The sequence below is a fragment of the Cryptomeria japonica genome, chromosome 9 (assembly GCF_030272615.1).
Source record: "Cryptomeria japonica chromosome 9, Sugi_1.0, whole genome shotgun sequence".
Classification (NCBI taxonomy): domain Eukaryota; kingdom Viridiplantae; phylum Streptophyta; class Pinopsida; order Cupressales; family Cupressaceae; genus Cryptomeria; species Cryptomeria japonica.
In genome coordinates, this window is record NC_081413.1 from 323,687,216 (window position 1) to 323,713,396 (window position 26,181).

Here is a 26,181-nt window from a genome sequence, read left to right on the forward strand (position 1 = left end):
TGTTACTATGGGAGATTTGGCTAATCATTGTTTGTGTGATTCACATTTGAGAAAGCAACCCATAACAATATTTCTTATCATTTCTTTTGTTTACCATATATGTTCTTTCTTAAATTTCTTCAAATTTTGCTAAACATCATACGGTTGTATGCATTATTAATTATGTGTTGATGTCGATGCTGATGATGTTGTTTATTATGGATCAAGAAATATGCATCTCTACGTATATTTTATTGGCAATTATTTAATACAAGGTGAATTATAAATAAAAATTTGATACAGGCCGAACAACTTTGCATGGAGTCTTTTGGAGAATTGTATATGACAAGCTTTGATGGTCTGGTGAGATTGTTGGCAAATCCTTTTCTTCTCTATAAATAAATATCGTGGAATATAAATTGACTTGAGAAGCTTATTTGATGATGTGTGACAATAAGGAGCTTAAACACATTAATATAATTATTAATTTATTCAACACATGACTAACTTTTATCTTTTGTTTATGAATTACACACACTATACAGAGTTATCATCGAGGTCACACTACTTTAATTTCTTAGTAAGTCCATGTTGATTGTTTGTAGAAAATTCTCATGTGATTGTGAGAATAGATGACCATTCTCTTTCTTATTTATTTATGAGTGAATGAATGAATGAATGAATGAATGAATGAATAAGTGAACGAATGTTTTTAATCACGTCCACGAGTCCAAGCAGCCTATGGGACCCACAGATAGCTAGCGAAGAAAACCTGTACATCCAAAACACCACCTATATTTCCTTTTCTTTCTGTGATGCAATACAGAGATTGGAATAACATTACCGATCTGCTAAACCACTCCAATTGATGCAAGACAGGGATCAGAATAACTATTCTGAACATGACCTCTTGAACTCCCATCGGAATAAGACATAAAGACGGAGTAACAGTTTCAAGTAGTTCCGATAGAACAACCTATCCCGATGACATTGATTTTGGTATAGCTTATGCCGAACAAGACATTTGAACAACTATCGGAATAACCCTCCATAGTCAGCTAAACAGCATCTGCCAATCTCAATAAGAGAAACTATTCCGATGACCCTTTATCGGGATAACTTATCTCGATGACAACTTTTCCCAATAGAGACACCTTATTGGGATAACCATTCAAAATCGGCCAAACAGAATTTTGTAAATCTGATAGTCTAAACTATCCCAATAGCAACAGTGATACCCTATCGCTTTAACCTATGCCGATAACATAAATGACCACATTTGACCATAATGATGTCTTTTCGGTATAGCTTATCCCGATGACAACTTTGTCGACTGTTTACAACAATGGCACTTTATCGGACTAACTACTTGACATAGTAGACTTCAGCTTCACTCAACCACATGCTCCATTTTCAGACAATAATGACAGGAAGTTCAGGGGGAACAAACAGCATGCACAGACTTTCTGACAGATTTGGGATAAGAATAGAACAAAAGAATAACATGAATCGATAACAGATTGTATTAAACACCCCCTACATGAGTCTAGGAATCATTGATAATAACCGACATGAAAACATGTGAACACCAAAGGATTAACTCTATTAATACACAACATATGATGGAGGTTACATTCAGTATTAGATGTTTACAAATAACAACTGTTCAGACACACTTATTCGGCTCTGTGGAGTGGCCTGACGGCCTCCCTCCTTCTGCTGTATTCACATACTAACTTGCTGGCAAAAAGCCCTCTCTCGAATGAATCTGCTCGCTCCCTTTTTAAAGCCTCCGCTTGCCTAGTCGATTCAATTTCTCCTCTGGCCGCTTGATTTATCCTAACTATTTGACGTTTGACTGTTCGACTTCTGACTGTTCAACTCCTGATCCAATATCCTCACGATGCTCCTACATCAAACTCTCCAGGAGACAAAAGAACATGTGCTCCTGCACATGGGCTATTAGTCAACACTTGCTTCTAACTGTTTCTTCATCCTTCATAAGTCTTCATCTGCCTAGCCTTGTCTTCGTCTTCTTGCATTTAGTCTCGTCTTGTCTTCATGCCTTTGTCTTTGCCTCTTCCAACAGGTTCACAACTTCATCTTCACAAGGACACATGACTGTCCTTTCAACTACTCTCATCAATGGTGTAATAGCAACTCTCTCATGATCGCAAACTCAAAGGTTTCAAATATCCATCACTCCTTCTGCTACTTCCTCACACAATCACCAATATACTGCCATCTTACCCATCCAAGATCCTGGAAGATGCACTACCACCCTTCCTCAGTGGTCTCTCTCTCTCTGCACTTTCTACCCAACTTCATCTTGTTGGAGACAGTACCACAAACCTTTCATGTCTGTCACACACATCTACACAAACCTCTTCCTTACTGTAGCCTTGATGGATCAATCTGCAACCAAAGAACTTAGCAACACAAAATCTCAAACCTTTTAGCAAGGTCCTGGTGTAGATTGCCTCCTTCGGCGATCTATCTACACACTCAAGATCTTCTCGCTCTGATACCAATTTGATGCAATACAAAGATTGGAATAACATTACCGATTTGCTAAACCACTCCAATTGATGCAAGATAGGGATCAAAATAACTATTTCGAACATGAACTCTTGAACTCCCATCGGAATAAGACATAAAGGTAGAGCAACAATTTCAAGTAGTCCCGATAGAACAACCTATCCCGATGACACTGATTTCGGTATAGCTTATGCCGAACAAGACATTTGAACAACTATCGGAATAACCCTCCATGGTCGGCTAAACAACATCTGCCAATCCCACTTTTCCCAACAGAGACACCTTATTGGGATAACCATTCAAAATCGACCAAACAAAATTTTGTAAATCCGATAGTCTAAACTATCCCGATAGCAACAGTGATACCCTATCGCTTTAACCTATGCTGGTAACAGAAATGACAACTTTTTACCATAATGACGTCTTTTCAGTATAGCTTATCCAGATGACAACTTTGTCGATTGTTTACAACAATGGCACTTTATCGGACTAATTACTTGACATAGTAGACTTCAGCTACACTCAACCACATGCTCCGTTTTCAGACAATAATGACAGGAAGTTCAGGGGGAACAAACAAGATCCATAGACTTTCTGACATATTTGCGATAAGAATAGAACAAAAGAATAACAGGAATCGATAACAGATTGTATCAAACACCCCCTACATGAGTCCAGGAATCATTGATAATAACCAACATGAAAACATGTGAACACCAAAGGATTAACTCTATTAATACACAACATATGATGAAGGTTACATTCAGTATTAGATGTTTACAAATAACAACTGTTCAGACACACTTATTTGGCTTCTGTGGAGTGGCCTGATAGCCTCCCTCCTTCTGCCGTATTCACATACTAACTTGTCGACAAAAATCCCTCTCTCAAATGAATCTGCTCACTCGCTTTTTAAAGCCTCCGCTTGCCTAGCCGATTCAATTTCTCCTCTGGCTGCTCGATTTCTCCTGACTATTCGACTTCTGACTGTTCAACTCCCGATTCAATATCCTCGCGATGCTCCTGCATCATTCTGCATCTTGGATCTTAAACTGTGTATCTTGACAAAAAAATCTGCAACCCTTATTATCTTCTCTTCTTCGAACAAATCACCCAAGCTGTTCCCTTTTAATGTCTTAATATAATTGATCCGGATGTCCTTGTAAGCTGAACATTCCATGATGTAATGCCATTTTGTCTCAATTGCTTCTTGAGTGCAATATCTACACCGTCTGTCTGCCCACTCCTCTTTGGGTATCATCCATCTTCCGGTCTCACATCTAAGCAGGTGCGAACTTGTTCTTATCTGAGCGATTAGCATTTTTGCTTTCCATTTTATTTCCATTCCTATGTAGGTCTTTTGTGTATGGTCATATGTAGGGTTCATATGTTTGACATAGTAATCCTTTTTCCTCCCACTAAAATAAAATGGTCATATGAGAACTTATGAAGAACACACTAAAATCAAATGATTTAAAATATAGAGAAGTAATTGGGCATGTTAATCAGCTAATGTGAATGCTTACCAAATCTTCATTTTTATTGATTAGATATGCATAAGAGTGTGTTATTGGAAACTTTAGTTATCTTTCAAGCTACATTTTTACAAATTAAAATGCATCTAAATTTAAATGTATTAATATTTCTTATCTCCAACATTTTGAGTTGACTTCATGACCCTATTTAGGCAAATCTTGGACTCAAGATATCTTTTTAAATTGATTTCACCATTTCTTACAATACTAGGAGTTCTTTTGAAAAGAGGGGCAAAAAGTTGGTGTGATTATTGCTTAGTGAGCAGGAGGCATCTTTAGAGCTCAATTATTCTCATGACTAAGGTTTTGTCTTAGAGATCTCTAGGCATTACTAATTATACAATCCCTGCCCCTACTAATGTTATTTTTATGTTACATGTTTTTAATGGTATCTTATGTCTTTTTACATAGTGTTATTCTTTAGCTAACACCTTTTCCTCATCAATGCAAATGTCATGTTTTGTTATGAAAGTGCTTTTCCATGGCTGATTCTTACATGCTTTATCAAGTTTGAATCTCTGTCATGATCCTTGATTTTTGAATGTCCATGTTTTCCAAGTGATAACTTAGTGGAGCCCACTAGCTTATTTTATTCCTATAAGCTAAGCTGGGAAAAGACAAAGGTGTAATTTAATTAATTAGATATTAAATTATCCTAAGTCATATTAATTGGTCTATTTATTAAAGTGACTTTATTAAATGCTTTGGTAAAATACTAAATAAAGTCACTTTGGAAAAAGCAAAATATACTAAAAATCGAAAGGTGGTGAAGGAAATTATTATCATCTTTTTGGAAATAATTTATTGGGAGAATTTGGAGAGCTTGTTTTACAGGTTCAGGAAGCCTGAGGACAGAAACCCTTGGGATTTCTTGGTGGATTGGATGAAAACCCAATCCAACATATTGTGTGGATTCATCTCAGAATTCACAAGTGGACTCTATTGGTGAAATTTGCGATGTCTTCTCCAAAGACAAATTTAAGAGATTTATTATTCAGAATATTGATCAGATTATTAGAATAAAATATTTGAAGGGGGAAAATTAAGGATTTGGTGAAATAAATGAAATATTATTATAGTGACTTATTGCTGACAATAATTTATTTTACTCTACGATGCTACTATTATTCCTTGCACTTGCTGGATGAGTTCATTCATGCAAATGCAAAGGCATTTCAAATATCATTCCACCTTGGCTCACGTATATGTTAAAATCTGAGCGCTTCTATATTAGAGGATGGGCGATCACATTTTAAATAGAAAGGGGACGTTTTCGGCCAGTCACCAACTATAGAGCATGGATGCATGAAGGGAGGGCCAAATCAGGGGTGTGGAATGAGCCACAACAGGAGTATTGTTGGTGTAGAAGATAAAGATGAGCCGCCTTCTTTGTTGTTGGAGTCTCACTCGACCAAGTGCCTGTTAAATATAAGCTGGGTGTAGATATTTGGATGTTTAGAGAACACATGAGAATAGCCAACCTGCCCATTCTGCCTGGGACGTGTTAAGCTTTATGTTAGAAGTTGTTGCATTTTGATAACTTAAGAAATAAATTTGAGCCCTTGCTATATAGCCCATGACCCCACAAATTGCTTAAGTATTATATATCTCCGAGTCTTTACTATAAATATTGCACTTGAACCTTGGGCATTGCTGTCTTGGAAGGAAAATATATTTTGTTGGGCGTGGTAAATTATGAAGACTGACTTCTGATTTGTCGAAGCAACTGGAACCTACATGGGTGATTACTGTGCATTATCATTGTATTTTCCTGATTTATCAGTTAGCTTTGAGGTCAGCATAAAGATTTCCTTGTATTCTTGAGTTTGGAAATAGTGTGCAATAAAGTTTATCTTTTGATTTTTAAATATCAGAAATTAATTTAATCTTGATTGCAATAAAGTTTATCTTTTGATTTTTAAATATCAGAAATTAATTTAATCTTTGTTGCAATATCATGATACATATGAATGTCTTGGAATTACATTAAACTTGCACATACATTGAGTAAAAGCTTTCAAACCATCCTTAAAAGGGATAAAATTTAAAAAGGGGAAAACGTAAAATTTTGAGTTAAAATCAGCGGGGATATACAGCAAAGTTCCCAGACTCGGACTCGGCTCTAACTCGGCTCGGGACTTGGCTCAGACTCAGCAATGACTCGGCAACGACTTGGCAAAATAAAAAAACCCTTGAAATTTAGAGATTTTTAATGATTTAAAACTTGTTTCATACATCCATTATTGAATTAAGCTTAAAGACACTATAATATCATCAAATAGAAGCTAATTTGATCACATACATAAACATACATCCATCACATGCGTAGAAATGTAAATTGTAGCTGAAGGAATTAAAAAACATAGATATATAGAGTTATAAATGTTGTACAGTGTTATCAGAGCCTAAATCCTGCCAGCCTAGAGGGTTATGTACACCAGTGACAGGATCAAACGAAACACTAAAAGAGAGCAAAAAATAAAACAATTTCAATTTTCAGAACCATATCCAGGAGAGGATACATTCTCAGCTACATTACCAGCAAGGCAACCACTTAGAGTTTCACAAGGAGTTGAATCAATGGTGGGTTCAAGTAATGAGAGTGCTCGGTATAGGACTGAAAGGAGAGCTGACCAGGATAGTGTACAAAACATATTGAATGATCTAGCATGGAGACCACAACAAATGATGCAACAATTGATGCAGTCACAATAGCAGTTGATCAAAACATTGGTCAAATATCACAGAATATGAATTTGCTTGGTGTAAATCAGAATACTACAGGGGAAGGTAGTAATGCAGGGAATAACATTCCAAGAGGAGCCAGTTTAGGTGGTTTAGTTAGACCTTTCCAGCTGCCTACATTTACACCTAGGGACGAAGAGGAAGCAGCAAAACCTGAGGAGGAGCAGCCATTGGTTGATGAGGTAATTGCAGTATATGATGAGTACCGTACACTCCCTCATGAAATTAGGTAGGAAATAACATTAAACCAATACATGAACCAGTGGAAAGATAAGAAAAGGACACAACAAGAACAAAGATCTCGAGGCCCACATATGGATTATCAACATGCCTTGAGTAAATTGACTCGTCCTAATTTTGATGGTAGTGGGAAAAGCACAACACATACACAAACTTGATACCTTTTTGAATCTCAAACCCATGCCAAAAGAAAGAGGTAATTAAGTTTGCAACCTTATATTTGGAAGGATCAGCATACGAGTGGTGGCATCATGGTTTGGTAACACAAAACCATGCATTGATTTAGTCCTATGCATTGATTTAGTCCTATGATGAGTTCAGAAGCAAATTGATTGCTAGATTTGACTGGAAGGATGTAGAGATGTAAATTTGTGAGATTGCATTGATTAGACAAAATGGTGATGTTGATATTTACATCAATGAGTTCCAAAAGGTTGCTGTTATGGTTCATGATATGTCAGAAAAGAGAGTTGTTCAAAAAGGGTTTGAATGCTAATTTAAGAGGTTTAGTGAAGGCTTTTAATGCTGGAGAAATCCAAAATTTGAAAGCATGAAAATGAAATTTCCACTAGTGAAACAAAATAGTGCACAAGAGCATGTTTATCATATATTAAATGAGAGTGTGTAAATACAATGAGGAACCTGTTGTGAGGTATTCACACATTGCCCCATTGCAAATGGGGACCCCCACTTTTCTCTTTCTAGGTTGTCTTAGAGTCTTTGCTATTAGTCTTTGCATTGAAGGGATAGAGTTTCTCTAGTATCTAGAGGGTCATCATGTCGGGTTGGTCTCCTGAGTGGAGTGAAGTAAGTCATCAAGCATGCAACAAGAATGATCTATGGGTGAAAGACTTGAGGATTGAACAAACTAAGCAAAGTCAGGTGAAAGGACTAAGTCAAGAGTCTTTCCTAAGGATGCGTACCTTGCTCCCTCGCAGGAGCAAAATTTGCCCAAGTACCTTGACCCCATACCATGTTAAGGACATGAGACCCCGTACCTTGCTCAGGTCCTAGAGAAATTTTTTGTTTTAGGTCTTGTCCTTTCGAAGGTCAGAGAGCGAATTTCCTCTATAGGTGTTCTTAAGGGTCGAATTGATGATGCTTCCATGTGGAGAGATTGGAAAACTTAAGGCTCAAATCAATAAGGTAAAAGAAAGTGGTGAATTTCAAGCCATGTCCTTGGAAAGGTCCTAAAGTGAACTCAAAAGTCTTGTCCTTGCTGCGGTCCAAGAGCGATTTTATCTTCAAGATCATGTCCTTCCTAAGGACATTGAGCAAAATTCCTTGGATAGGTCCTAAGGGGGATGTTGAATTGATGTCTTTCCAGAGGGCTTAGAGCAAAATTTTCCTTTAAGTCTTGTCCATCCAAAGGTCCTAGGGCAAACTTCATGCCTTGTCCTTACTAAGGGTCCATAGCAAACTTGGATATGTGTACCTTGGAGAAGTGTTAAAATGAATCTTTACCAAGACCTTGTCCTTCCAAAGGACATAGAGCGAACTTCCTTATTTTAGATCTTGTCCTTGGAGAGGACATTGAGCGAATTTCATTCTAGGTACCATCCTTCCAAGGGACGAAGAGCGAATTTTCATTATAGGTCCTGTCCTTCCCAAGGACGAAGAGCGAATTTTCATTATAGGTCCCGTCCTTCCTAATGACGAAGAGCGAATTCTCATTATAGGTCCTGTCCTTCCTAAGGACGAAGAGCGAATTTTCATTATAGGTCCTGTCCTTCCTAAGGATGAAGAGCGGATTTTCATTATAGGTCATGTCCTTCCCAAGGACGAAGAGCGAATTTTCATTATAGGTCTTGTCCTTCCCAAGGACGAAGAGCGAATTTTCATTATAGGTCTCGTCCTTCCTAAGGACGAAGAGTAAATTTTCATTATAGGTCATGTCCTTCCAAAGGACATGGAGCGAATATTTTCCCAAGGACGTGTACCTTCCTAAGGACGGAGAGGGAATTTTCATTTTAGGACATGGAGCGAATTATCTACCTTGATCTTGTCCTTCCTAAGGTCCTAGAGCGAGCTTGACCTTGTCCTTCCAAAGGACCTAGAGCGAACTGATTTGAAGATGGCGTACCTTCCAAGGGTCATGGAGTGAAATTTTGATTTAGGGCTTGTCCTTCCAAAGGACCTAGAGCGAACTGATTTCAAGATTCATGTTCTTCCCAAGGACCCAAAGCAAAATTCAACAAGGGCAAACATTTTGGCGCCATGATCAATTTCAAATTCGAATTGCTAAGAAGGGAGAGTATGATCTGTGAAGTCGGCCAGCATCAAGGAAGACAATTTTTATTGAGATCAAGTTGGCCTATTACCCAAAAGACACATCTCTACCCTAAATCGCATATAAAAGAAGGATCAAGATATTCATTTTAATCATCAATTCAAGTATTTTCTTCTTTCAAATGCGAATTTGAGAGCAGGTTGAGCGAACTTCTACAGCAGGTCAGCGAACTTCACCAAACATCAGCAAATTCCATCAGCATATGATCGAATTTCATCATTGGAGATGCAGGTCTAATCTTTTGAAGCCGGCAAGATTCATCATTTGAGCACCAAAGAGAAGCGAATTTGCTCAGCCAGCAAGCTTATCAACCAGCGAATTCACCTTAAGACAGCCCAGATTTGTCCTAGGGCACTCAACTTATCTTCCACACAATGAATTTATTAATTCTCTTTGATTAGATTTGGAGAAAATCGCATAAAATCAGAATCAGAGATTATGTCAAATTAAGAGATTATATAAGGTTATATATCATGCATGTTTGATGCACAATTGTTTGTTTTGCAGGGAGTAAGGAAATAGATCAAATGGGCCAGGTTGAAGGAAGATCGGAACAAGGATCTCAAGGAGAAAATTTCAACACCAAGGACAAGATACAAGGAAGACCTCTTCAAGAAGTTTCATCAACATCAAGAACACCTCGAATGCCTGAAGAAGACTCAAAGTGCTACTAGGTTGAAAAACTTATGATGGAAATTATAGGTTTTAGAAGATCTTATAAATTTTTAGACAGTCAAATTTTAGTAACGAGCAAGCTCCTATCAACATTCTCTCGCTCTGTCTATCTCACTCACTTTATCTGCCTTCAACTCTAGATCTATCTCTCTCCCTATCCCTCTTCCTCTATCCCTTGTCTACCTCTCTCTATCTCAATCTCTCCTCTTTCCCCCAAGATCTAGGCCTATCTTTCTACCTTTCTCTCACTCTCAGACCCCCGCGAGGGGTGCTACCCTCAACCTCATTTTGGTGTTGTCCCCAAACCCCCATCAAACTATTATTCTAAGCAAGTAATAGGAGTCATGATCATAAGAATCTACATAATACATATCTCTTGTTGCAAATCTTTGCATATTCATAGTGAAAAAAATATTATGGCTGGTGCATCATCCAGGAGCTACCTTAGATGCCTTTGTAGGAGGGTTCCAAGGTCCTCCGAGCCATAGACTTCTAGTTATTGTTTTGATATTTGTTTGGAACATTTGATGTCATCGATTTCATATTTCGTGATTTTTGTATACAATTGAGAATACTTATATATTTGAGTGTGCTATTTCCTTTAACTACAATTTGTGTTTTTACTTATGTGATTGATGTATACTTGTGTATATGATCAAATTAGCTTATACTTAATGTTGTTATTGTGTCCTTAAGGTTTAATTAATAAAGGGTGCATGGAGCAAGTTTTAAATCCTTATAGATCTCTAAATTTCTTGGTTTTTCACTTGTCGAGTCTTTATCGAGCTTGTGCCAAGTTTTTTTGCTGAGTCTTGAGTCCTAATTTGAGTCACCCTCGCTAAGTCCACAACGAGTTTGTGTCTCAGAACTATGATAATAACATTTCGTGTGCAAAGGCCTCCTTAACCAGGCGTCCAACTTTTAAAGCAATTCATTACCTTTCCAATGAGCTATTAAAGTTATTTGTCCTTTTATTACCTCTCAACATTAGACTACATTAGTGAAATATTAATTAATTATTCAATAACTCACCCAAGTTGAAGAAAGCACTGAAACTGAATCGGAATCAAACTTTGATCACACTAGGATGATAGTGAAGATGTAGGATGATGATGGAAGCCAACTAGACTTACTAAAAATATATGTGCTTTCCAAGAAGTTTGGAGAACACTCTAGGATTCTGAAAATACTTCTAAAAGTGTCATAGCAATCCATACTACCAATTAGGCTCATTGCCAAAAATAGAAATATTGAATTACTAAACCTACAACCTTCAAGAACTTTGGAGCCCTTCTTTCTCTTAGCAATTAACCTACGGGTTTCAAGAATTGAGCTAAAAGCTCACAAATCGATTTGTCCCAAATTGTGGACTTTACAAGGGCCTTTGTCCCTCCATGTCCAAGATCTGTCCCATATATCTTGCTATCTTGTGACTTTGTGGAACATATCTTATAAAATGATAACATATATTCTTAAATTTTTTATAGTAAGAATGGGATTCATTGAAGTGAGATGAACACATGATAATCTAACCATTCATATCTCTGCCATGTCAGCAACCTTGGGCCAAAATACATATTTGTGGCATATCTATGGATTCAAAACCATCAACTACCAAAATCTATAGTTACCAATTGAGGAGTGATGCATGGATGCTAGTGGATTTCTGTGTCACATATATGACAAGCCCATTTGCACCAACCATTATTCTTCATTTCCAACTTTGTAATATGAACAAGGCTGAGGTTTACACATTATAACTAAAATAGTAATAACATTGTAACACTTGAAATTATTCTCCCATTCTAAAGTATGTTGCTATTGACCAAGCGATGGAAACCATACGATTGAAAATAAATATTCACATTTTCATGTGAAAATATGGACTAAATGGACATTATAGATTTTGCTCTGCATATTCCACGAGGGAAGAATATTAGCTCTCCAGCAAGTCAGTTTATTCCATAATCATCAGTCAACACACCACATCTCAATAAAGCATGTTGATGAAGACATGAAAAGATGACTGGTATGCTGCTTAGTCTTGACAAACTGGTCATATAACTTATTTAGGGAATTGCTAAGATCAGAGATAGATCCTGATTACTTGATATGGCACACGAGCAATAACTTATCATAGAATGCATGAGCAGGCTCAAGCCCATACAGCTTCAAGCAATAATGCAACTTGGGGATAAATGAGAAACTAATGGCACTCAAAACCAGACATTGACACAAAATTTAACTAGTTATGGACCATGACAACAGAGTCTACTATAATCAGTAATGTGAATCATTGAACATCCCTCGAAATCAGATCCAATTTGCAGCTTGATCAGGTTAGGTTTGAGTAGTTAGTTTTACAATTTTCCTTCATAGTGTTGATCTCTTGATCCTATTTTCTAAATCAGTTTGTGTTTGTGAAATAGACCCCATATTAGTGTCTCAGAGAGCTGAAGTGAAGTCTTTCTGCAAAAGAAAGGTTGCCATTCATTAGGCCACCTACACTTGGCTGCATGAATTACTCATTTAATAGTGCTTGCAGCATTTCCTTCCAAAACAACCTTAGCTTTTAATATATCTTTACAATTAAATTGTTTGAAACGTGCCTTTCAATGGATGCCTAGGAATTGATGTAGTATGTTTCATTCAATTATGACTCACTCCATTAGATATGATTTAGTATAGCTGTAGTGATGACCTATGATAGCCTTGCATGATGCATCACATTGTTTCAATGATTTTTTGAAATCCTAGACTAGTTTACAAGAATTATTTATTTGTGTATGCTACCTTCTTCACATATCTTCTTGCATGAATATATTATAGGTTAAAAGTCGATTTTGCCGTGGGAAGAATTTCCAGCTTGGTCCTTTGACAATTAAATCACCATTTTTTCTGGAGGTAAGATTTTGTAGTGAAGGTAACATTTAATTAAACATTTATAGACATTTGTAGTTTCTTTATGGTTTTGCACAACTTTGAATTTCACAATTGACTATTTATTTGAATCATTCCTTCCATAGCTATGCAAAAATTGTTAAATAATTGAGCACTTTGGTCGATGTACAACCATTTGGTTTTGATTAGTAATGATTTTAGTTGAGAATTATTTATTATTGGAAATCAGTAGCATATTTTGTTGATGTTTAGGAGGCCACGTTTGCTAAATGATGACTAGCATTTTATACAGGCATGTCTAATTAAGTATCTATAAAAGCATTTAGTTTTCATGACTCCATTATATTTCCCAAAAAGAGTCTTGATAAGTAGTGATAGATAGATTATGTTCAACAGTGATCATGGCGTTAAGTCCTTATATTGGTATCATAATTTTGGGAAGATCTGTGAGAATTTGAATCAAGTAGTAACTATTCCATGTGTTTTATGTCTGATAGGTGATATCTACACTCTATAGAAGTGTTTAAAATTCACAACAGGATTGGCTGTTCTTTCCTAAGAATAGTTGGTTCTATTCTATTATCTTTATAAAAGTTAGATTGTGTTTTCTACATTAGTAATATTGGTATGAGCTTTTTGCATTGAGGACCTCTTCAAATTAAAGGTTTCAGTAGCTACGGGAAATTTGTCCTTGTAGACAGTTATTTTACTTGTCATTTTTTTTTTGTCAAACTGGTGAATTCATCGTTAAGGACAATAAATATAGTGGGAATAAACATCACTCTTTTAATGATAAGTTTTTCCAAGCAAACTGTGCCTATTTTACTTCATCTCTATTTTCTTGTTTCTCGTTCATCCTGGAGATTTTGAAGAGGGCAGTGTCTTTTCGTGTTGTCTTCAGCTGCATTTATCTTCTTGTTTTTCCAGATGAATGACATTCTTGTCTTATTTAGAATGTTGAAGACATAACATGTGAAAAGGTCTTAGTTAACTATTTGTGAACATTTCATAACTCACTTGTGTAATATGCCACGTGTAATATCCCCAACAATGTTTTTTTGGTTTTTTAACAAGATTACACACACAACCACACCCATTAGGGTTAGAATGAGAAATCCAAAACCAGCAAGAAGGAACCCTACACCTTTTGATCACCGAGAGCCGAAACTGGGATGGTGAGAGCATACGGTATTAGGGGATCGTTAGTTACAAACTGCTGAAAGTACTGATTACAATAATGGGTGGCAAGCCAGCCCCTTTCGCTTATCTAGCGGGTAAACAAAGGAACTTGGCGGTAAACTAGCCAAGTGAACAAACACTCCAAAGCACGAATCACTCTACCGCAATATTTCAGTGGGAGGACTGAACACACATAACAAGCTCAACTCAACTGCTTGTGCAGTGGGAGGATCATTACAACAAATATCACTCAACTGCTTATGCAGCGGGAGGACCATTACAAACATACATCATTCGACTGCTTATGCAGTGAGAGGACTGAATTACAAATATCAAATGCAGGCGGCAAGCCAGCCTCTTCCACTTTTCAGCGGGGTATGCTTTACAATCCAAAAGTGGTTGATAGTACTACTATTCAACCTTACAAAATAGAGAGGAGAGATTAGAATAGAAGAACAATGCTGATCACAATTGAAAACTATTATCAAAACTAACTCAAGCATAAACAACTACTACTGTCCATAATTCTGAAAATGCATAACAACCACTACCAGAAACACCAAAATGCTCATAACTAATTCAAATCTACTCGGAATCAGACCAAATCAAAAGCAAATGAACGGAATGACTTAAGTGAACATTTTAGAACCTCAAACCTGCAACTGCAAGCCCAAAAAACAGCAGCACGCATCCCAAGGCAGAAATGAAGAAAGACTTTCCCAGCTGAAAAGTTCGATTTGCAACATAAAATTCAAATCAGCAAACTTGCAGCTGCAAATTGGTGGACCTCATCCCCATAGTGGTAGAAAACATCAGAACCAATGCCCAAAATGAAATAATCAACAGGCAGGGAGGTATATTCGAAACACTGCTTTAGCCACTTCACAACCAGCAACACACCAAAACACACCCTCACTCAGAAAACTGAAAACACCAGAGCAAAATCCATCACAATGAAGCTCATTCTATTCCTCTGGATGAGAAATAGGCTCTCCCACAGGTAGGTACTATCTCACAAGCACGAAACTGGCACAAGCTAGGAAGCACTCAACTTCGAAGCAATAGTCTGACACAAATTCGACAACACTTTTTTATAAAATGTTCAAGATACCAAATGAGAGACCAAGCTCTCATATTTATAGATTCTGAGACCCCAAATTCAGTTCCAAATGGCATCCAAATCACAACTTCTGCATTTGTATTTCAGTTCCCACTCCCTCATGTGTTAGGCGTCCAACTCCTAGGCAAAAGTTCGAACTTTCCTAGGTGTAAAACTTACAACTTAAAAAACATAATAAACTTCATGAAAATGCCTCCTTTTTCTCATGCCACTGGCTTAGGCAAAATATAATATTTTTAAGTGCAAAGTATTTTTTCCATAAGTCGTCCAAAAGCTTTTAAATATTAACTTTAGCATAAAGTAATAATATTTAATAAATCATTGAAAATCAAATATTGATTATGCCAGATTGAACTGATGGATTGAAGTGCTGGAAACCATCAAACTGAGCTGGGTCAGAACTCACAATTGAACTGCCTGAAATGACACTTACTAAAATTAGTAAGTCCTGAAAACAACTCCAAAAAGATTGTTCTTCGAACCCTGTAGCTCAGCTCGAGAAACCTAGAAACACCCAGTAATCATGACAACTGATAACCAGTTACTAAAAATAGTAAGTTCTGCAAACTCCCCTGAACTGATTGCATGTCATACCACTGCGAAGCTTATAGAAAACCCAGAAGGAAACTTTGATTCATTCTACCAAACTCCAACTGCTTCCCACTCAAAATCCTCTTGGAAGATGGAAACCCTAATTTTGCCAAAAATGGCCTACGAGCCTCCTGAATAGGCTATTCATCACTAGGAGTGATCACTGGCTGGAGGGGGACATTATAGTTCGCCCTCCCCAAGTTTGCTTGCCCTCAAGCAATCACAAGGTTGGATGCTGCAGAATCTCCTCATTGTCCCAAGTGGCATCCTCAACGGGTAAGTTCTTCCATTTGATCATGTACTTCTTGATCACCCTTTTTCTTAAAGAACGCTCTTTGAATTCAATGATAGCTTCAGGAATCAAAACCAAGTCTCCCTCCTCATTAAGTGGAGGCAACTCTGCTGAAGCTACAACATTATCTCTATGCCCAAGAGCCTTCTTAAGGCGAGATACATGAAATACATTATGAATCTTGCTGCTCGCCCGGAGTTCCAACTCATATGCCACTTCCCCAATTCTTTGAATGACTCTGAAAGGTCCATAGAAACGTGGCTTCAATTTCTCAGCTCCACTCTTTTTGAGAGAAGATTGTCTGTAAGGTTGGAGCCTCAAGTAAACCATGTTGCCCACCTCAAAGGTGCACTCAATCCACTGCTGATCAGCATACAACTTCTGCTGATTCTGAGCATGCTGAAGATTATCCCTCAAAGAGCTCAAAATGTCCTGACTCTGCTACATCATATCCTTCGCCTGAGGGGTTTTGTTGTCACCAGATGCCAAATCAGCGAAGCTAGGAGCTTCATAACCATATAATGCCATGAATGGTGACATTCTGATGGACATGTGGTAGGAGGAGTTGTAACAATACTCTCCTAGGTGAAGCCATCTTACCCATGCATTCTGTTGCTCTGAGACATAGTTTCTGAGATATCCTTCTAACCACTTATTCACTATCTCGATCTGCCCATTAGTCTGAGGGTGATAACTTGTGCTTGGAATGAGCACAGTACCACATAGTCTGAAGATCTACCAAAAAGCACTTAGGAACTTGCTGTCCCTATCACTTACAGTGTTCTTCGGCACTCAAGGTAACCTGAATACCTCCCTCCCAAAAGAACACATCAGCAACTTGTGCTGCTGTAAATGAGTTGGTGATGGCGAAGAAATGAACAAACTTAGTCAATCTATCCACCACAACATATATACAATCCTTCCCCTGAGCTTGTTGCAACCCAGTGATGAAGTCCATGGATATACTTTCCCATTTCTGACTGGGAATGGGAAAAGGTTGTAGCAAACCAGTTGGTAGAGTGTTCTCATTTTTGTTCTTTTGACATATGTGACACTCCTTAATGTCTCTCAAGACATCATTTTTCAACCCTTTCCAAGAAAATCTTTCTCGGATCTGCCTTTAGGTCTTGAAATAACCCTGGTGATCAACAAGGGGAATGTCGTGGAAGGTCTGCAAAATCTTCTCCTTAAGCTTAGATTCAGCCACAATGAGGATCCTTCCCTTGTATAAGATCAGCCCCTCAACCAATTTGTACCTTTCACCATGAAAAGTATCCTCAATAATGCTGGTTGCAAACTAATTTTTGGCATAATCAGCAAGCAACAACTCTCTCCAATTTGCAGTAAGCTCACACAAAGAGCTCAAGTGGGGTCTTCTAGATAGAGCATCAACCACAATGTTATTCCTCCCTTTGACATACTCAATGTCAAAGTCGTAAGCCTGTAGCTTACTCACCCATTTCTGCCGTGTCTCATTCAAGTCCCTCTGATGCATGAAGTGCTTAAGACTGTTGTGATCAATCTTAACAACAAACTTACTCCCCACAAGATACTGCCTAAACTTCGCAAGGGCATGCATTATGGCAAGCATCTCTCTATCATAAATGGAATTGATGCAGGAGCATCCCCGGTTCATAGCAATCTTGCATCAACCAAAAATATTTCTTTTCTGTTTTGCTTTCTATTTGTAGTTTCAACATTTCTTTCTGGGTTTCTCGGATTTGGCTCACCGGAACCTGTGGAGTTGGATTCTGCTTGAAGACTTGATCATGTTCCTTATTCCCAAACCGTGGAGCATTTGGATAATTTTCCGACAAGTTATTGCTACCGGTTTCTGAGACAGTTTTCTGTTACCGGTTGCCTGGACTTATTTGCATTGGTGATCTACCGGATCCTTTCCGTAGCTTGCGGAGCCCTGAGCGTTGATTCCGATGTTCCTTGGCGTGTGGCTGACCTTTCCCCGTGATCTACACTTCATCCTTTGGATTTTCCAAAGGAATTTCTTTGGCAGAGGCCGACCTTGTTGGTTTTACATGTTAGGTCTTGTTCTTCGGGTTTTGATCCCTTTTTGGGCCGACTGGATCCCCTTGGATCGTATAAATCATTGTAATGGAGCATTAGAATGTAATTGAAGGAGTTAGATAGAGCATAGAAGACAAATCTTAAGATTTGAGGTCCCGGTTGTGACTTGTTCTGTATTTTGAGCATGTTTTAGTAGGCCTGTGAGCCGGTTACTGTAACCCGGTTGCTACCGGTTGGTTGTAATCAATTTTCATGACATAATTCAATTTGTTCTGCATTGCCTCCATCATGTCCTTGTGTTTCCATAGGGTTTACTCTTGCTGACTGGTTTGGAATGATCTCTTTGAGGTCCCTCCTAGCCGGTGACTGCTTCAAGTGGTATTAGAGCAAGCTTTCATTCCGGAGATTGCGTTGTCCTGAGAAATTTTTGTTGTAGGGTGGTAGATTGTGGATCCGACCTGCAGCTGCAGAGGATTGGCGTAAAGATGACGCAAAGAGGAAATAGGAATGGTGGAGCACGTGGGAATGTAGACCTTGCATTGATGGAAATGTTGAGAGGAATTGTAGCCCAGTTGGAAGCCGTGGAGACAACCCAGGGAAGAGGCCGACACATTGAAGATGTAAGTGTACATGAAGGAGAAGAAGCCCCGACAAAACAAGTAAACCCATCAGTGGTTGATCCGGATGAGGAAAGGTTTTTGAGGGTTTTGAGTAGGGCGAATACTAAACCTCATTTTACCCCACCAGAATATGATGGAAAGTTGGATTTGGATGAATTGATGGATTGGATCTCGGAGATGGAGAAATATTTTGATTTTGAAAACACTGCAGAAGAAACGAAGGTGAAATATGCCTGTACCTGGTTGAAAGGTCATGCATCTCTTTGGTGGGAGCATTTTTAGGTTGATAGATAGAGAAGAGGTAAAGAGAAGATCAAGACATGGGATCGGATGGTTGCTAAGTTGAAATCAAAATTTATGCCAGCTGATTATCAAGTAAATCTGTTTCGGAAGTTGTAGAATTTGAGACAAAAGGAATCTAGTGTGGAGTACACCGAAGCATTTTACAAGTTGAATATCAGATCCGGACATGTTGATGATGAAGTTGAACAAGTTGCAAGATATTTGAATGGATTGCGGGTGTCTATACAAGATGAAGTCAATTTGATCAAATTGCAGAGTGTTGAAGAAGCTTACCAGTATGCCCTGAAAGTAGAAGAGAAGCTAAACATAAGACATGAGTAGAGGTGGAAGGTTTTCCGGAGGAAGATCTCAAGGAGGAAGAGGATATATCAGAGGTAGAGGAACCTGTATGGATCAGAACAATGACAAAGAAGTGAGCAAATAAGGTAATTCATACCGGAAAGATGATAGAAATTTCTACCGGAGGAGAGAACTGGATGGTTACTAGAACGAGAATTTTGGAAAAGATGATAGAAGACAAGACAAAAGAGTGTTTAGAGGAACTTGCTATAAGTGTGGAGGAGAAGGACATCGTGCTTTCGAGTGTAAGAAGACAAAGAATACCGGAAGAACAATAGTGGTGGAAGAAAACCCCACCGGATCAGCTAATAAAGCGGAAGATGGAGAATTGTTGATGATAGAGCTTTGTGTCATACCGAGAGAGATGAAGAGCCCTTGCAGAGGAAGAATTTGTTCATGACCAGATGTAAGGTATCCGGTAAGTGTTGTAAAGTTGTCATTGATAGTGGTAGTTCAGATAATCTTGTTTTAGAAGAGATGATGAATAAGTTGAATTTGGAAAGATTGAAACACCCTAAGCCTTATCAGATAGCATGGATTCAGGATGATCATAAGTTGTTAGTAAGTGAGCAATGTTTGGTGAAATTGAAAATTGGGAATTATCATGATGAAGTCTTGTATGATATTATGGCTATGGATATTTGTCAACTTTTGATGGGTAGACCTTGGCAGTTTGATAGATAGGCAATACATGATGGGAGGAAAAATACATACACTATTGTGGCCAATGGGATGAACCAAACCTTGTTGCCCTTGGAGGAACCTTTGAAGAGTGAAGTCTGTACGAATGCTAGAATCTGTTTGGTGGATGGAAGGAAATTCCTGGATGGATTGAGACATGAGAATGTGTGTTTTGCCTTAGTTCTTAAAAAGACTGAGAATCCGGAGCATGAAGAAGAACAACCGGAAGAGATAAAAGATTTGCTGACAAAATATGAAGATATCATTTCAGATAATGTGCCTGATGGATTACCACCTGTGAGAAGTATCTGTCATTGCATGGACCTGGTTCCCGGAGCTAGTTTACCTAACAAAGCTGCACACCGAATGACATCGACAGAGAATGAAGTTTTGAATAGACAAGTGCAGTACCAAAAGTTTTGAACCGTTGAAGAAAGGTTTGATCAGAGAAAGTCTGAGGCCTTGTGCAGTACCAACAATATTAGCACCTAAGTAGAATGGAGAATGGAGGATGTGTACCGATTCCAGAGCAATAAACAAGATCACAGTGAAATACCGGTTTCCTTTGCCTAGGATGGATGACATAATGGACTGTTTGAGCGGAGCCAAATATTTTACAAAGATAGACTTGAAGAGTGGATATCATCAAATCAGGATCAGAGAAGGAGATGAGTGGAAGACAACATTCAAGACAAATGAAGGACTGAATGAATGGTTGGTGATGCCTTTTGGGTTGAGTAATGCACCGAGTACTTTCATGAGGTTGATGAATGAGGTATTGAAGAAATTCTTGGGTAAGTTTGTTATTGTATATTTGGATGGTATTCTGATTAGTAAGACAAAAGAGGAGCATTTGTTGCATTTGAGACAAGTTTTGCAGAGGTTGAGGGAAGAAAAGTTGCTGATAAATCTTAAGAAGTGTCCTTTCATGAAGGAAGAATTAGTCTATTTGAGATTTGTGATATCTGAGGATGGTTTGAAGATGGACCCTGAGAAAGTAAAAACAATTGTTGAGTGGCCTACACCGAAAAACATTGTAGAGGTAAGATCATTTCATGGATTGGCTAGTTTCTACCGGAAGTTCATAAAAAAATTCAGTTTAGTTTGTAACCTTATGATTGAGACAATGAGGGGAGATCGGAAGGAATTCAAGTGGACCACCGGAGCAAATAAAAGTTTTGAATCGTTGAAGCGGAAAGTGACTGAGCAACTTGTGTTAGCTTTCCCGGATTTCAATAAAGTATTTCAAGTGGATTGTGATGCAAGTGGAACAACAATAGGAGCAGTCTTGAATCAGGAAGGGAGAGCAGTAGCTTATTTCAGTGAGAAATTGAATGATGTCTGGAGGAGATATTTAGTGTATGATCAAGAATTTTATGCCATAATTCAAGCCATGAAGAAGTGGAGACATTGTTAATATATAGCCCTCGTGAATCTAATTGATGGTAAATCGGTTATTATCTGGAGAGTGATATGTTAACAGAGCATACAGTTCGAAAATTAAACATAAACAAACTAATTGTTATGAACGGTTGCCTCCGTAGGGGCATGTCCATACGTGGCAACTGCCACGTATGGACATGTCCCTACGTAGGCAACCTTTCCTCTTGTATTTAAACCGGATTCAATGATGAAGACGATCAATAACTCACGGCAATCAGTCTTCCAGAATCGCTGTCATTATTCTTCGATCCATATTTCACAACATGGTATCAGAGCCAGCATATTAAGAGAATAAATTAGACAGCCATATTACTCATAAGCATTTATCGGAAGTAAATAACAAATCGACGCAGAGGCTATATACGTAGAGGATATATCCGACTAAGAAAATATTCAAAATGTCAAGTAATATGAGAGTGGAAGATAGACTTGAAGGAGCCTCCAACTTCATTTCCTGGAAGATACGAATCATTGCCATTCTTGAAGAACTAGAATTAGAGTCTTACATAGAAGAAAATCTAGACATGCCAAATGATGAACAAGAGAAACCTACCTGGAAAAGGCGTAATAATAAAGCAAAGAAAATAATTATTGACTCAGTCAAAGATCATATTCTTCCATCTATAGCCAGACTGCCTAAAGCATATGAAGTATTTAAAACCATTAAAAATACATATGAAGTTAACAATGCGAGCAGAATGTTAACCTTGAAACAACAACTTTTAAACATAAAGATGAATAAAGATGATACAATATCTACATGCTTTTCAAGGATATCTGAAGTAAAAGACCAATTACAAACTATTGGAAATGAGGTAGATGATCAAGAAATCTCTCTCATAGCCCTAAGAGGATTACCAATTTCATGGGAATCCTACATTCAATGTATTAGCAGAACACCCCCCTTACCCAAATTTGAACAACTTAAGAATGAGTGCATTCAAGAGGAATCTCGACTAATCTCAAGAGGATTAGGGCCAAATAAAGAAGGAGAAATCCAAGCACTTAATACAAACACCTTCAACAAAAAGAAAAAGTTCTCCAAACGGAAGAGAGGAAATAAAAGCCATTAGAAAAGAGATATGTCTAAAATTCAGTGTTACAAATGCGACAAATATGGGCCCACTCACAGGAATTGTCCAGAAAGGAAGAAAACACAAGCTACTCTAGCCGAAGTCAAAGGAGAAAACTCACTTTTCTTCTTAGCCCTATCAAGCGAAATAAATACAAATAAAAACACTTGGATTGTAGACAGTGGAGCATCAAGGCATATAATTGGATTCAGAAATCAGTTTGAAACACTTGACGGGCACTCAAGTGAAGAGGTTACTATTGGAGATAACTCCACATATCCTGTGAAAGGAATTGGGACCTGTACTATCAAACGAAGAAATGGAGTATCTCTACAATTAAAGGATGTTTTGTTTGTACCTGGAATAAAAAGAAATATAGTCTCAATCTCAAGTCTAGCTGATCAAGGATATCGGGTTACCTTCAATGAAGATAAAGTTCTACTCTGGCCTAAAAATACAAATATAAAAAATGCCATAACAGTAGGTTCAAGAGATGGTAGCCTATACAAACTATGCAGTGATCAAAAGGAAGCACTAAATCTTGAAGTTTCAAATAATAATAAATTATGGCACAAAAGATTAGGACACCTAAGATATAGTGCTCTATCCAACATAAAGAAGATTACTTCAGGACTGCCCCAACTAAAATCTGAACACACAGGCATTTGCAAAGGATGTGCCTTGGGAAAGAATGTGAAAGTTTCTTTTCCCTCAAGCGAGCACAAATCAAAAGTTATCTTAGAACTAATTCACTTGGACCTATGCGGCCCCATGTCAACACCATCCCTAACTGGATCCTCATACTACATAATCTTTGTTGACGACTACTCTCGAAAAACATGGATGTATTTTCTAAAGTGCAAAGACTCAAATGAAGTACTATCTAAGTTCAAAGAATTCAAGGTACTAGTAGAAAACCAATCAGGGAAGAAAATTAAGGTGTTAAGATCCGACAATGGGGGAGAATATACAGATGATAACATTAGTAAAGAAGAAGAAGATCACATAACTGAGATTGAGAGGGAGAATATCATAGAAAATTCTGAACCTTTAGACAGTGAGAGGGAGGACATCATAAGAGCTTTTGAACCTCTTGTTGATGAAAATATTGAAACACTCATTAACAAGAAAAGACCTCTATGGGCAAGGAAAATGATTGAAGAGAATAATGTAGAACCAAATGAAATTTCCAAAGAAAATAAGAGAACAAGAACTCTAAAATGTTATGCTGCACTTCTAACCGAACTCACAAATTCTGAACCAACAAATGTCAAAGAAGCCTTATCAAAACAGGCTTGGAAAGATGCTATGGTTGAAGAATATCAATCTATACTAAAGAATGATGTTTGGGATATAGTGCCTAGACCAAAAGACAAATCAGTTGTCTCATCCAAGTGGTTATTCAAGATCAAATATGCATCTGATGGCAGCATTGAAAAACATAAAGCTCGCTTTGCGGCCAGGGGATTCTCTTAGAAAGCAGGAATTGATTATGAAGAGACATTTGCCCCAGTTGCCTGGTATACGTTAGTAAGAACAATCATTGCAATTGCAGCATCCAAAGGATGGAAAATTCACCAAATGGACGTAAAGACTGCCTTCCTAAATGGTTCAATTGAAGAAGAAGTATATATAGAACAACCAAAAGGATTCACTATACGTGATAAAAATTGCTATGTTTGTAAACTAAAGAAAGCTCTCTATGGGTTAAAACAAGCACCTAGGGCTTGGTATGCAAGGATAGACAACTATCTCTCCAAACTAGGGTACTCCAAGAACCTAGCAGATCCCAACATCTACTTCAAGGCTTCAAATGGCAATATGATTATATTGGTCCTTTACGTGGATGATCTTTTGATAACAGGAGAGGATAATCTCATTGAGAAATGTAAGCAAGATCTGGCAGCAGAATTTGATATGAAGGATCTAGGGCTTCTACATTATTTTCTGGGATTAGAAGTATGGCAGAAGAAAAACTACATCTTCCTAAATCAAGGAAAGTACACCATAGATATTCTAACTAGATTTGGGATGATGGGGTGTAAGCCATTAGCTACACCAATGGAAACTAATTTGCACAAGCTGAAAATTGAGGTAGAAGATTCAGAACCTACAGATCCCACAATCTACAGACAAATCGTCGGCTCACTCATGTATTTGGTAAATGCTCATCCTGATATCTGCTATGCTACAAATGTATTAAGTCACTTCATGTGTGAACCTAAGAAGATACATCTAATGGCTGCTAAACACATTCTAAGATATTTACAAGGCACAATCGGACTTGGCTTAAAGTATGAAAATGTTGAGATTCAACTTGAAGGATATTCTGATTCTGATTAGGCCGAAAGTACCACTAACCGTAAAAGTAGTACAGGGTGTTGCTTGAGTCTTGGTTCTGCTATGATATCTTGGTTCAGCAGAAAACAGTCAGCAGTTGCACAAAGCTCCACCGAAGCAGAATATATGGCAGCCTCCATGGGAGCTCGTGAAGCGGTATGGCTAAGAAATTTATTATTTGGATTATTTGGAAAAACTTTGAATTCAACAATAATTCACTATGATAATCAGAGCTGTATCAAGCTCTCAGTAAATCCAGTTTTTCACAATCGATCCAAACATATTGAGATCCCTTATCACTACATAAGAGATATGGTAGATCGAAACGTCATAAAACTAGTGTACATCAGTACTGAAGAACAAAACGCTGATATCTTCACCAAGCCACTTGCAAGATTGAAGATAGAATACTTCAGAAGTAAACTTGGTATGACTAGATTATAATTGAGATTATTAGGATGAAATTCCTACCATGTGTAATTTGTTCATGAATAAATAAATAAAATGTATATTGCAATATTCTAACTGTGTTCAAGAAGATGATGATTTTCTTATGTTTAAGGTTACTATTTCAAGGTGACGATTTTGACAATAGTTGACCAAGTGTCAAGATTGACTATATTAAGTTGTTGTCCCGGACTGTGCCGGATATCTTGATCCTAAAGTATGTGATCATCTCATGATTGACTTCTTAAGTGACTGTCCCGGACTGAGCCGGATATCATGATATTCAGTTTATTGTCATGACAAGACTATATTAAATGTTGTCTCGAATTGTGTCGGAAGTCATGACAGAATATGCTCCCAAGAAAATTACTTAGATCCACTCCTGCTAAGAGGGAGTGTTAATATATAGCGCTCGTGAATCTAATTGATGGTAAATCGGTTATTATTTGGAGAGTGATATATTAACAGAGCATACAGTTTGGAAATTAAACATAAACAAACTAATTGTTATGAATGGTTGCCTTGGTACGTAGGCAACCTTTCCTCTTGTATTTAAACCGGATTCAATAATGGAGACGATCAATAACTCACGGCAATCAGTCTTCCAGAATCGCTGTCATTATTCTTCGATCCATATTTCACAACAAACATTACCTGTTGCCTAAGGAGTTTTTGTTGTATACGGATCATCAAGCTTTGCAGTATTTGAACAGTCAGAGGAAGTTGAATCAGAGACATATGAGATGGCTAGAACTTTTGCAGAGTTACACCTTTGTGTTGAAGCATAGAAGTGGGAAATCTAACAAAGTTGTTGATGCATTGAGTAGG

The 26,181-nt window shown here is 37.8% G+C and overlaps 1 protein-coding gene across 2 annotated transcripts in view; it reads left to right on the forward strand.

Moving 5' to 3' along the window:
* Positions 1-26,181, forward strand: part of LOC131029744 (uncharacterized) — a 229,446-nt gene that overhangs the window by 95,602 nt on the left and 107,663 nt on the right. For both annotated transcript variants that reach the window (XM_057960387.2, XM_057960386.2), the window contains 2 exons: positions 283-342; positions 12,832-12,906. In XM_057960387.2, the coding sequence (XP_057816370.1) occupies positions 283-342; positions 12,832-12,906 (135 nt within the window). The remainder of the gene's footprint in view (positions 1-282; positions 343-12,831; positions 12,907-26,181) is intronic.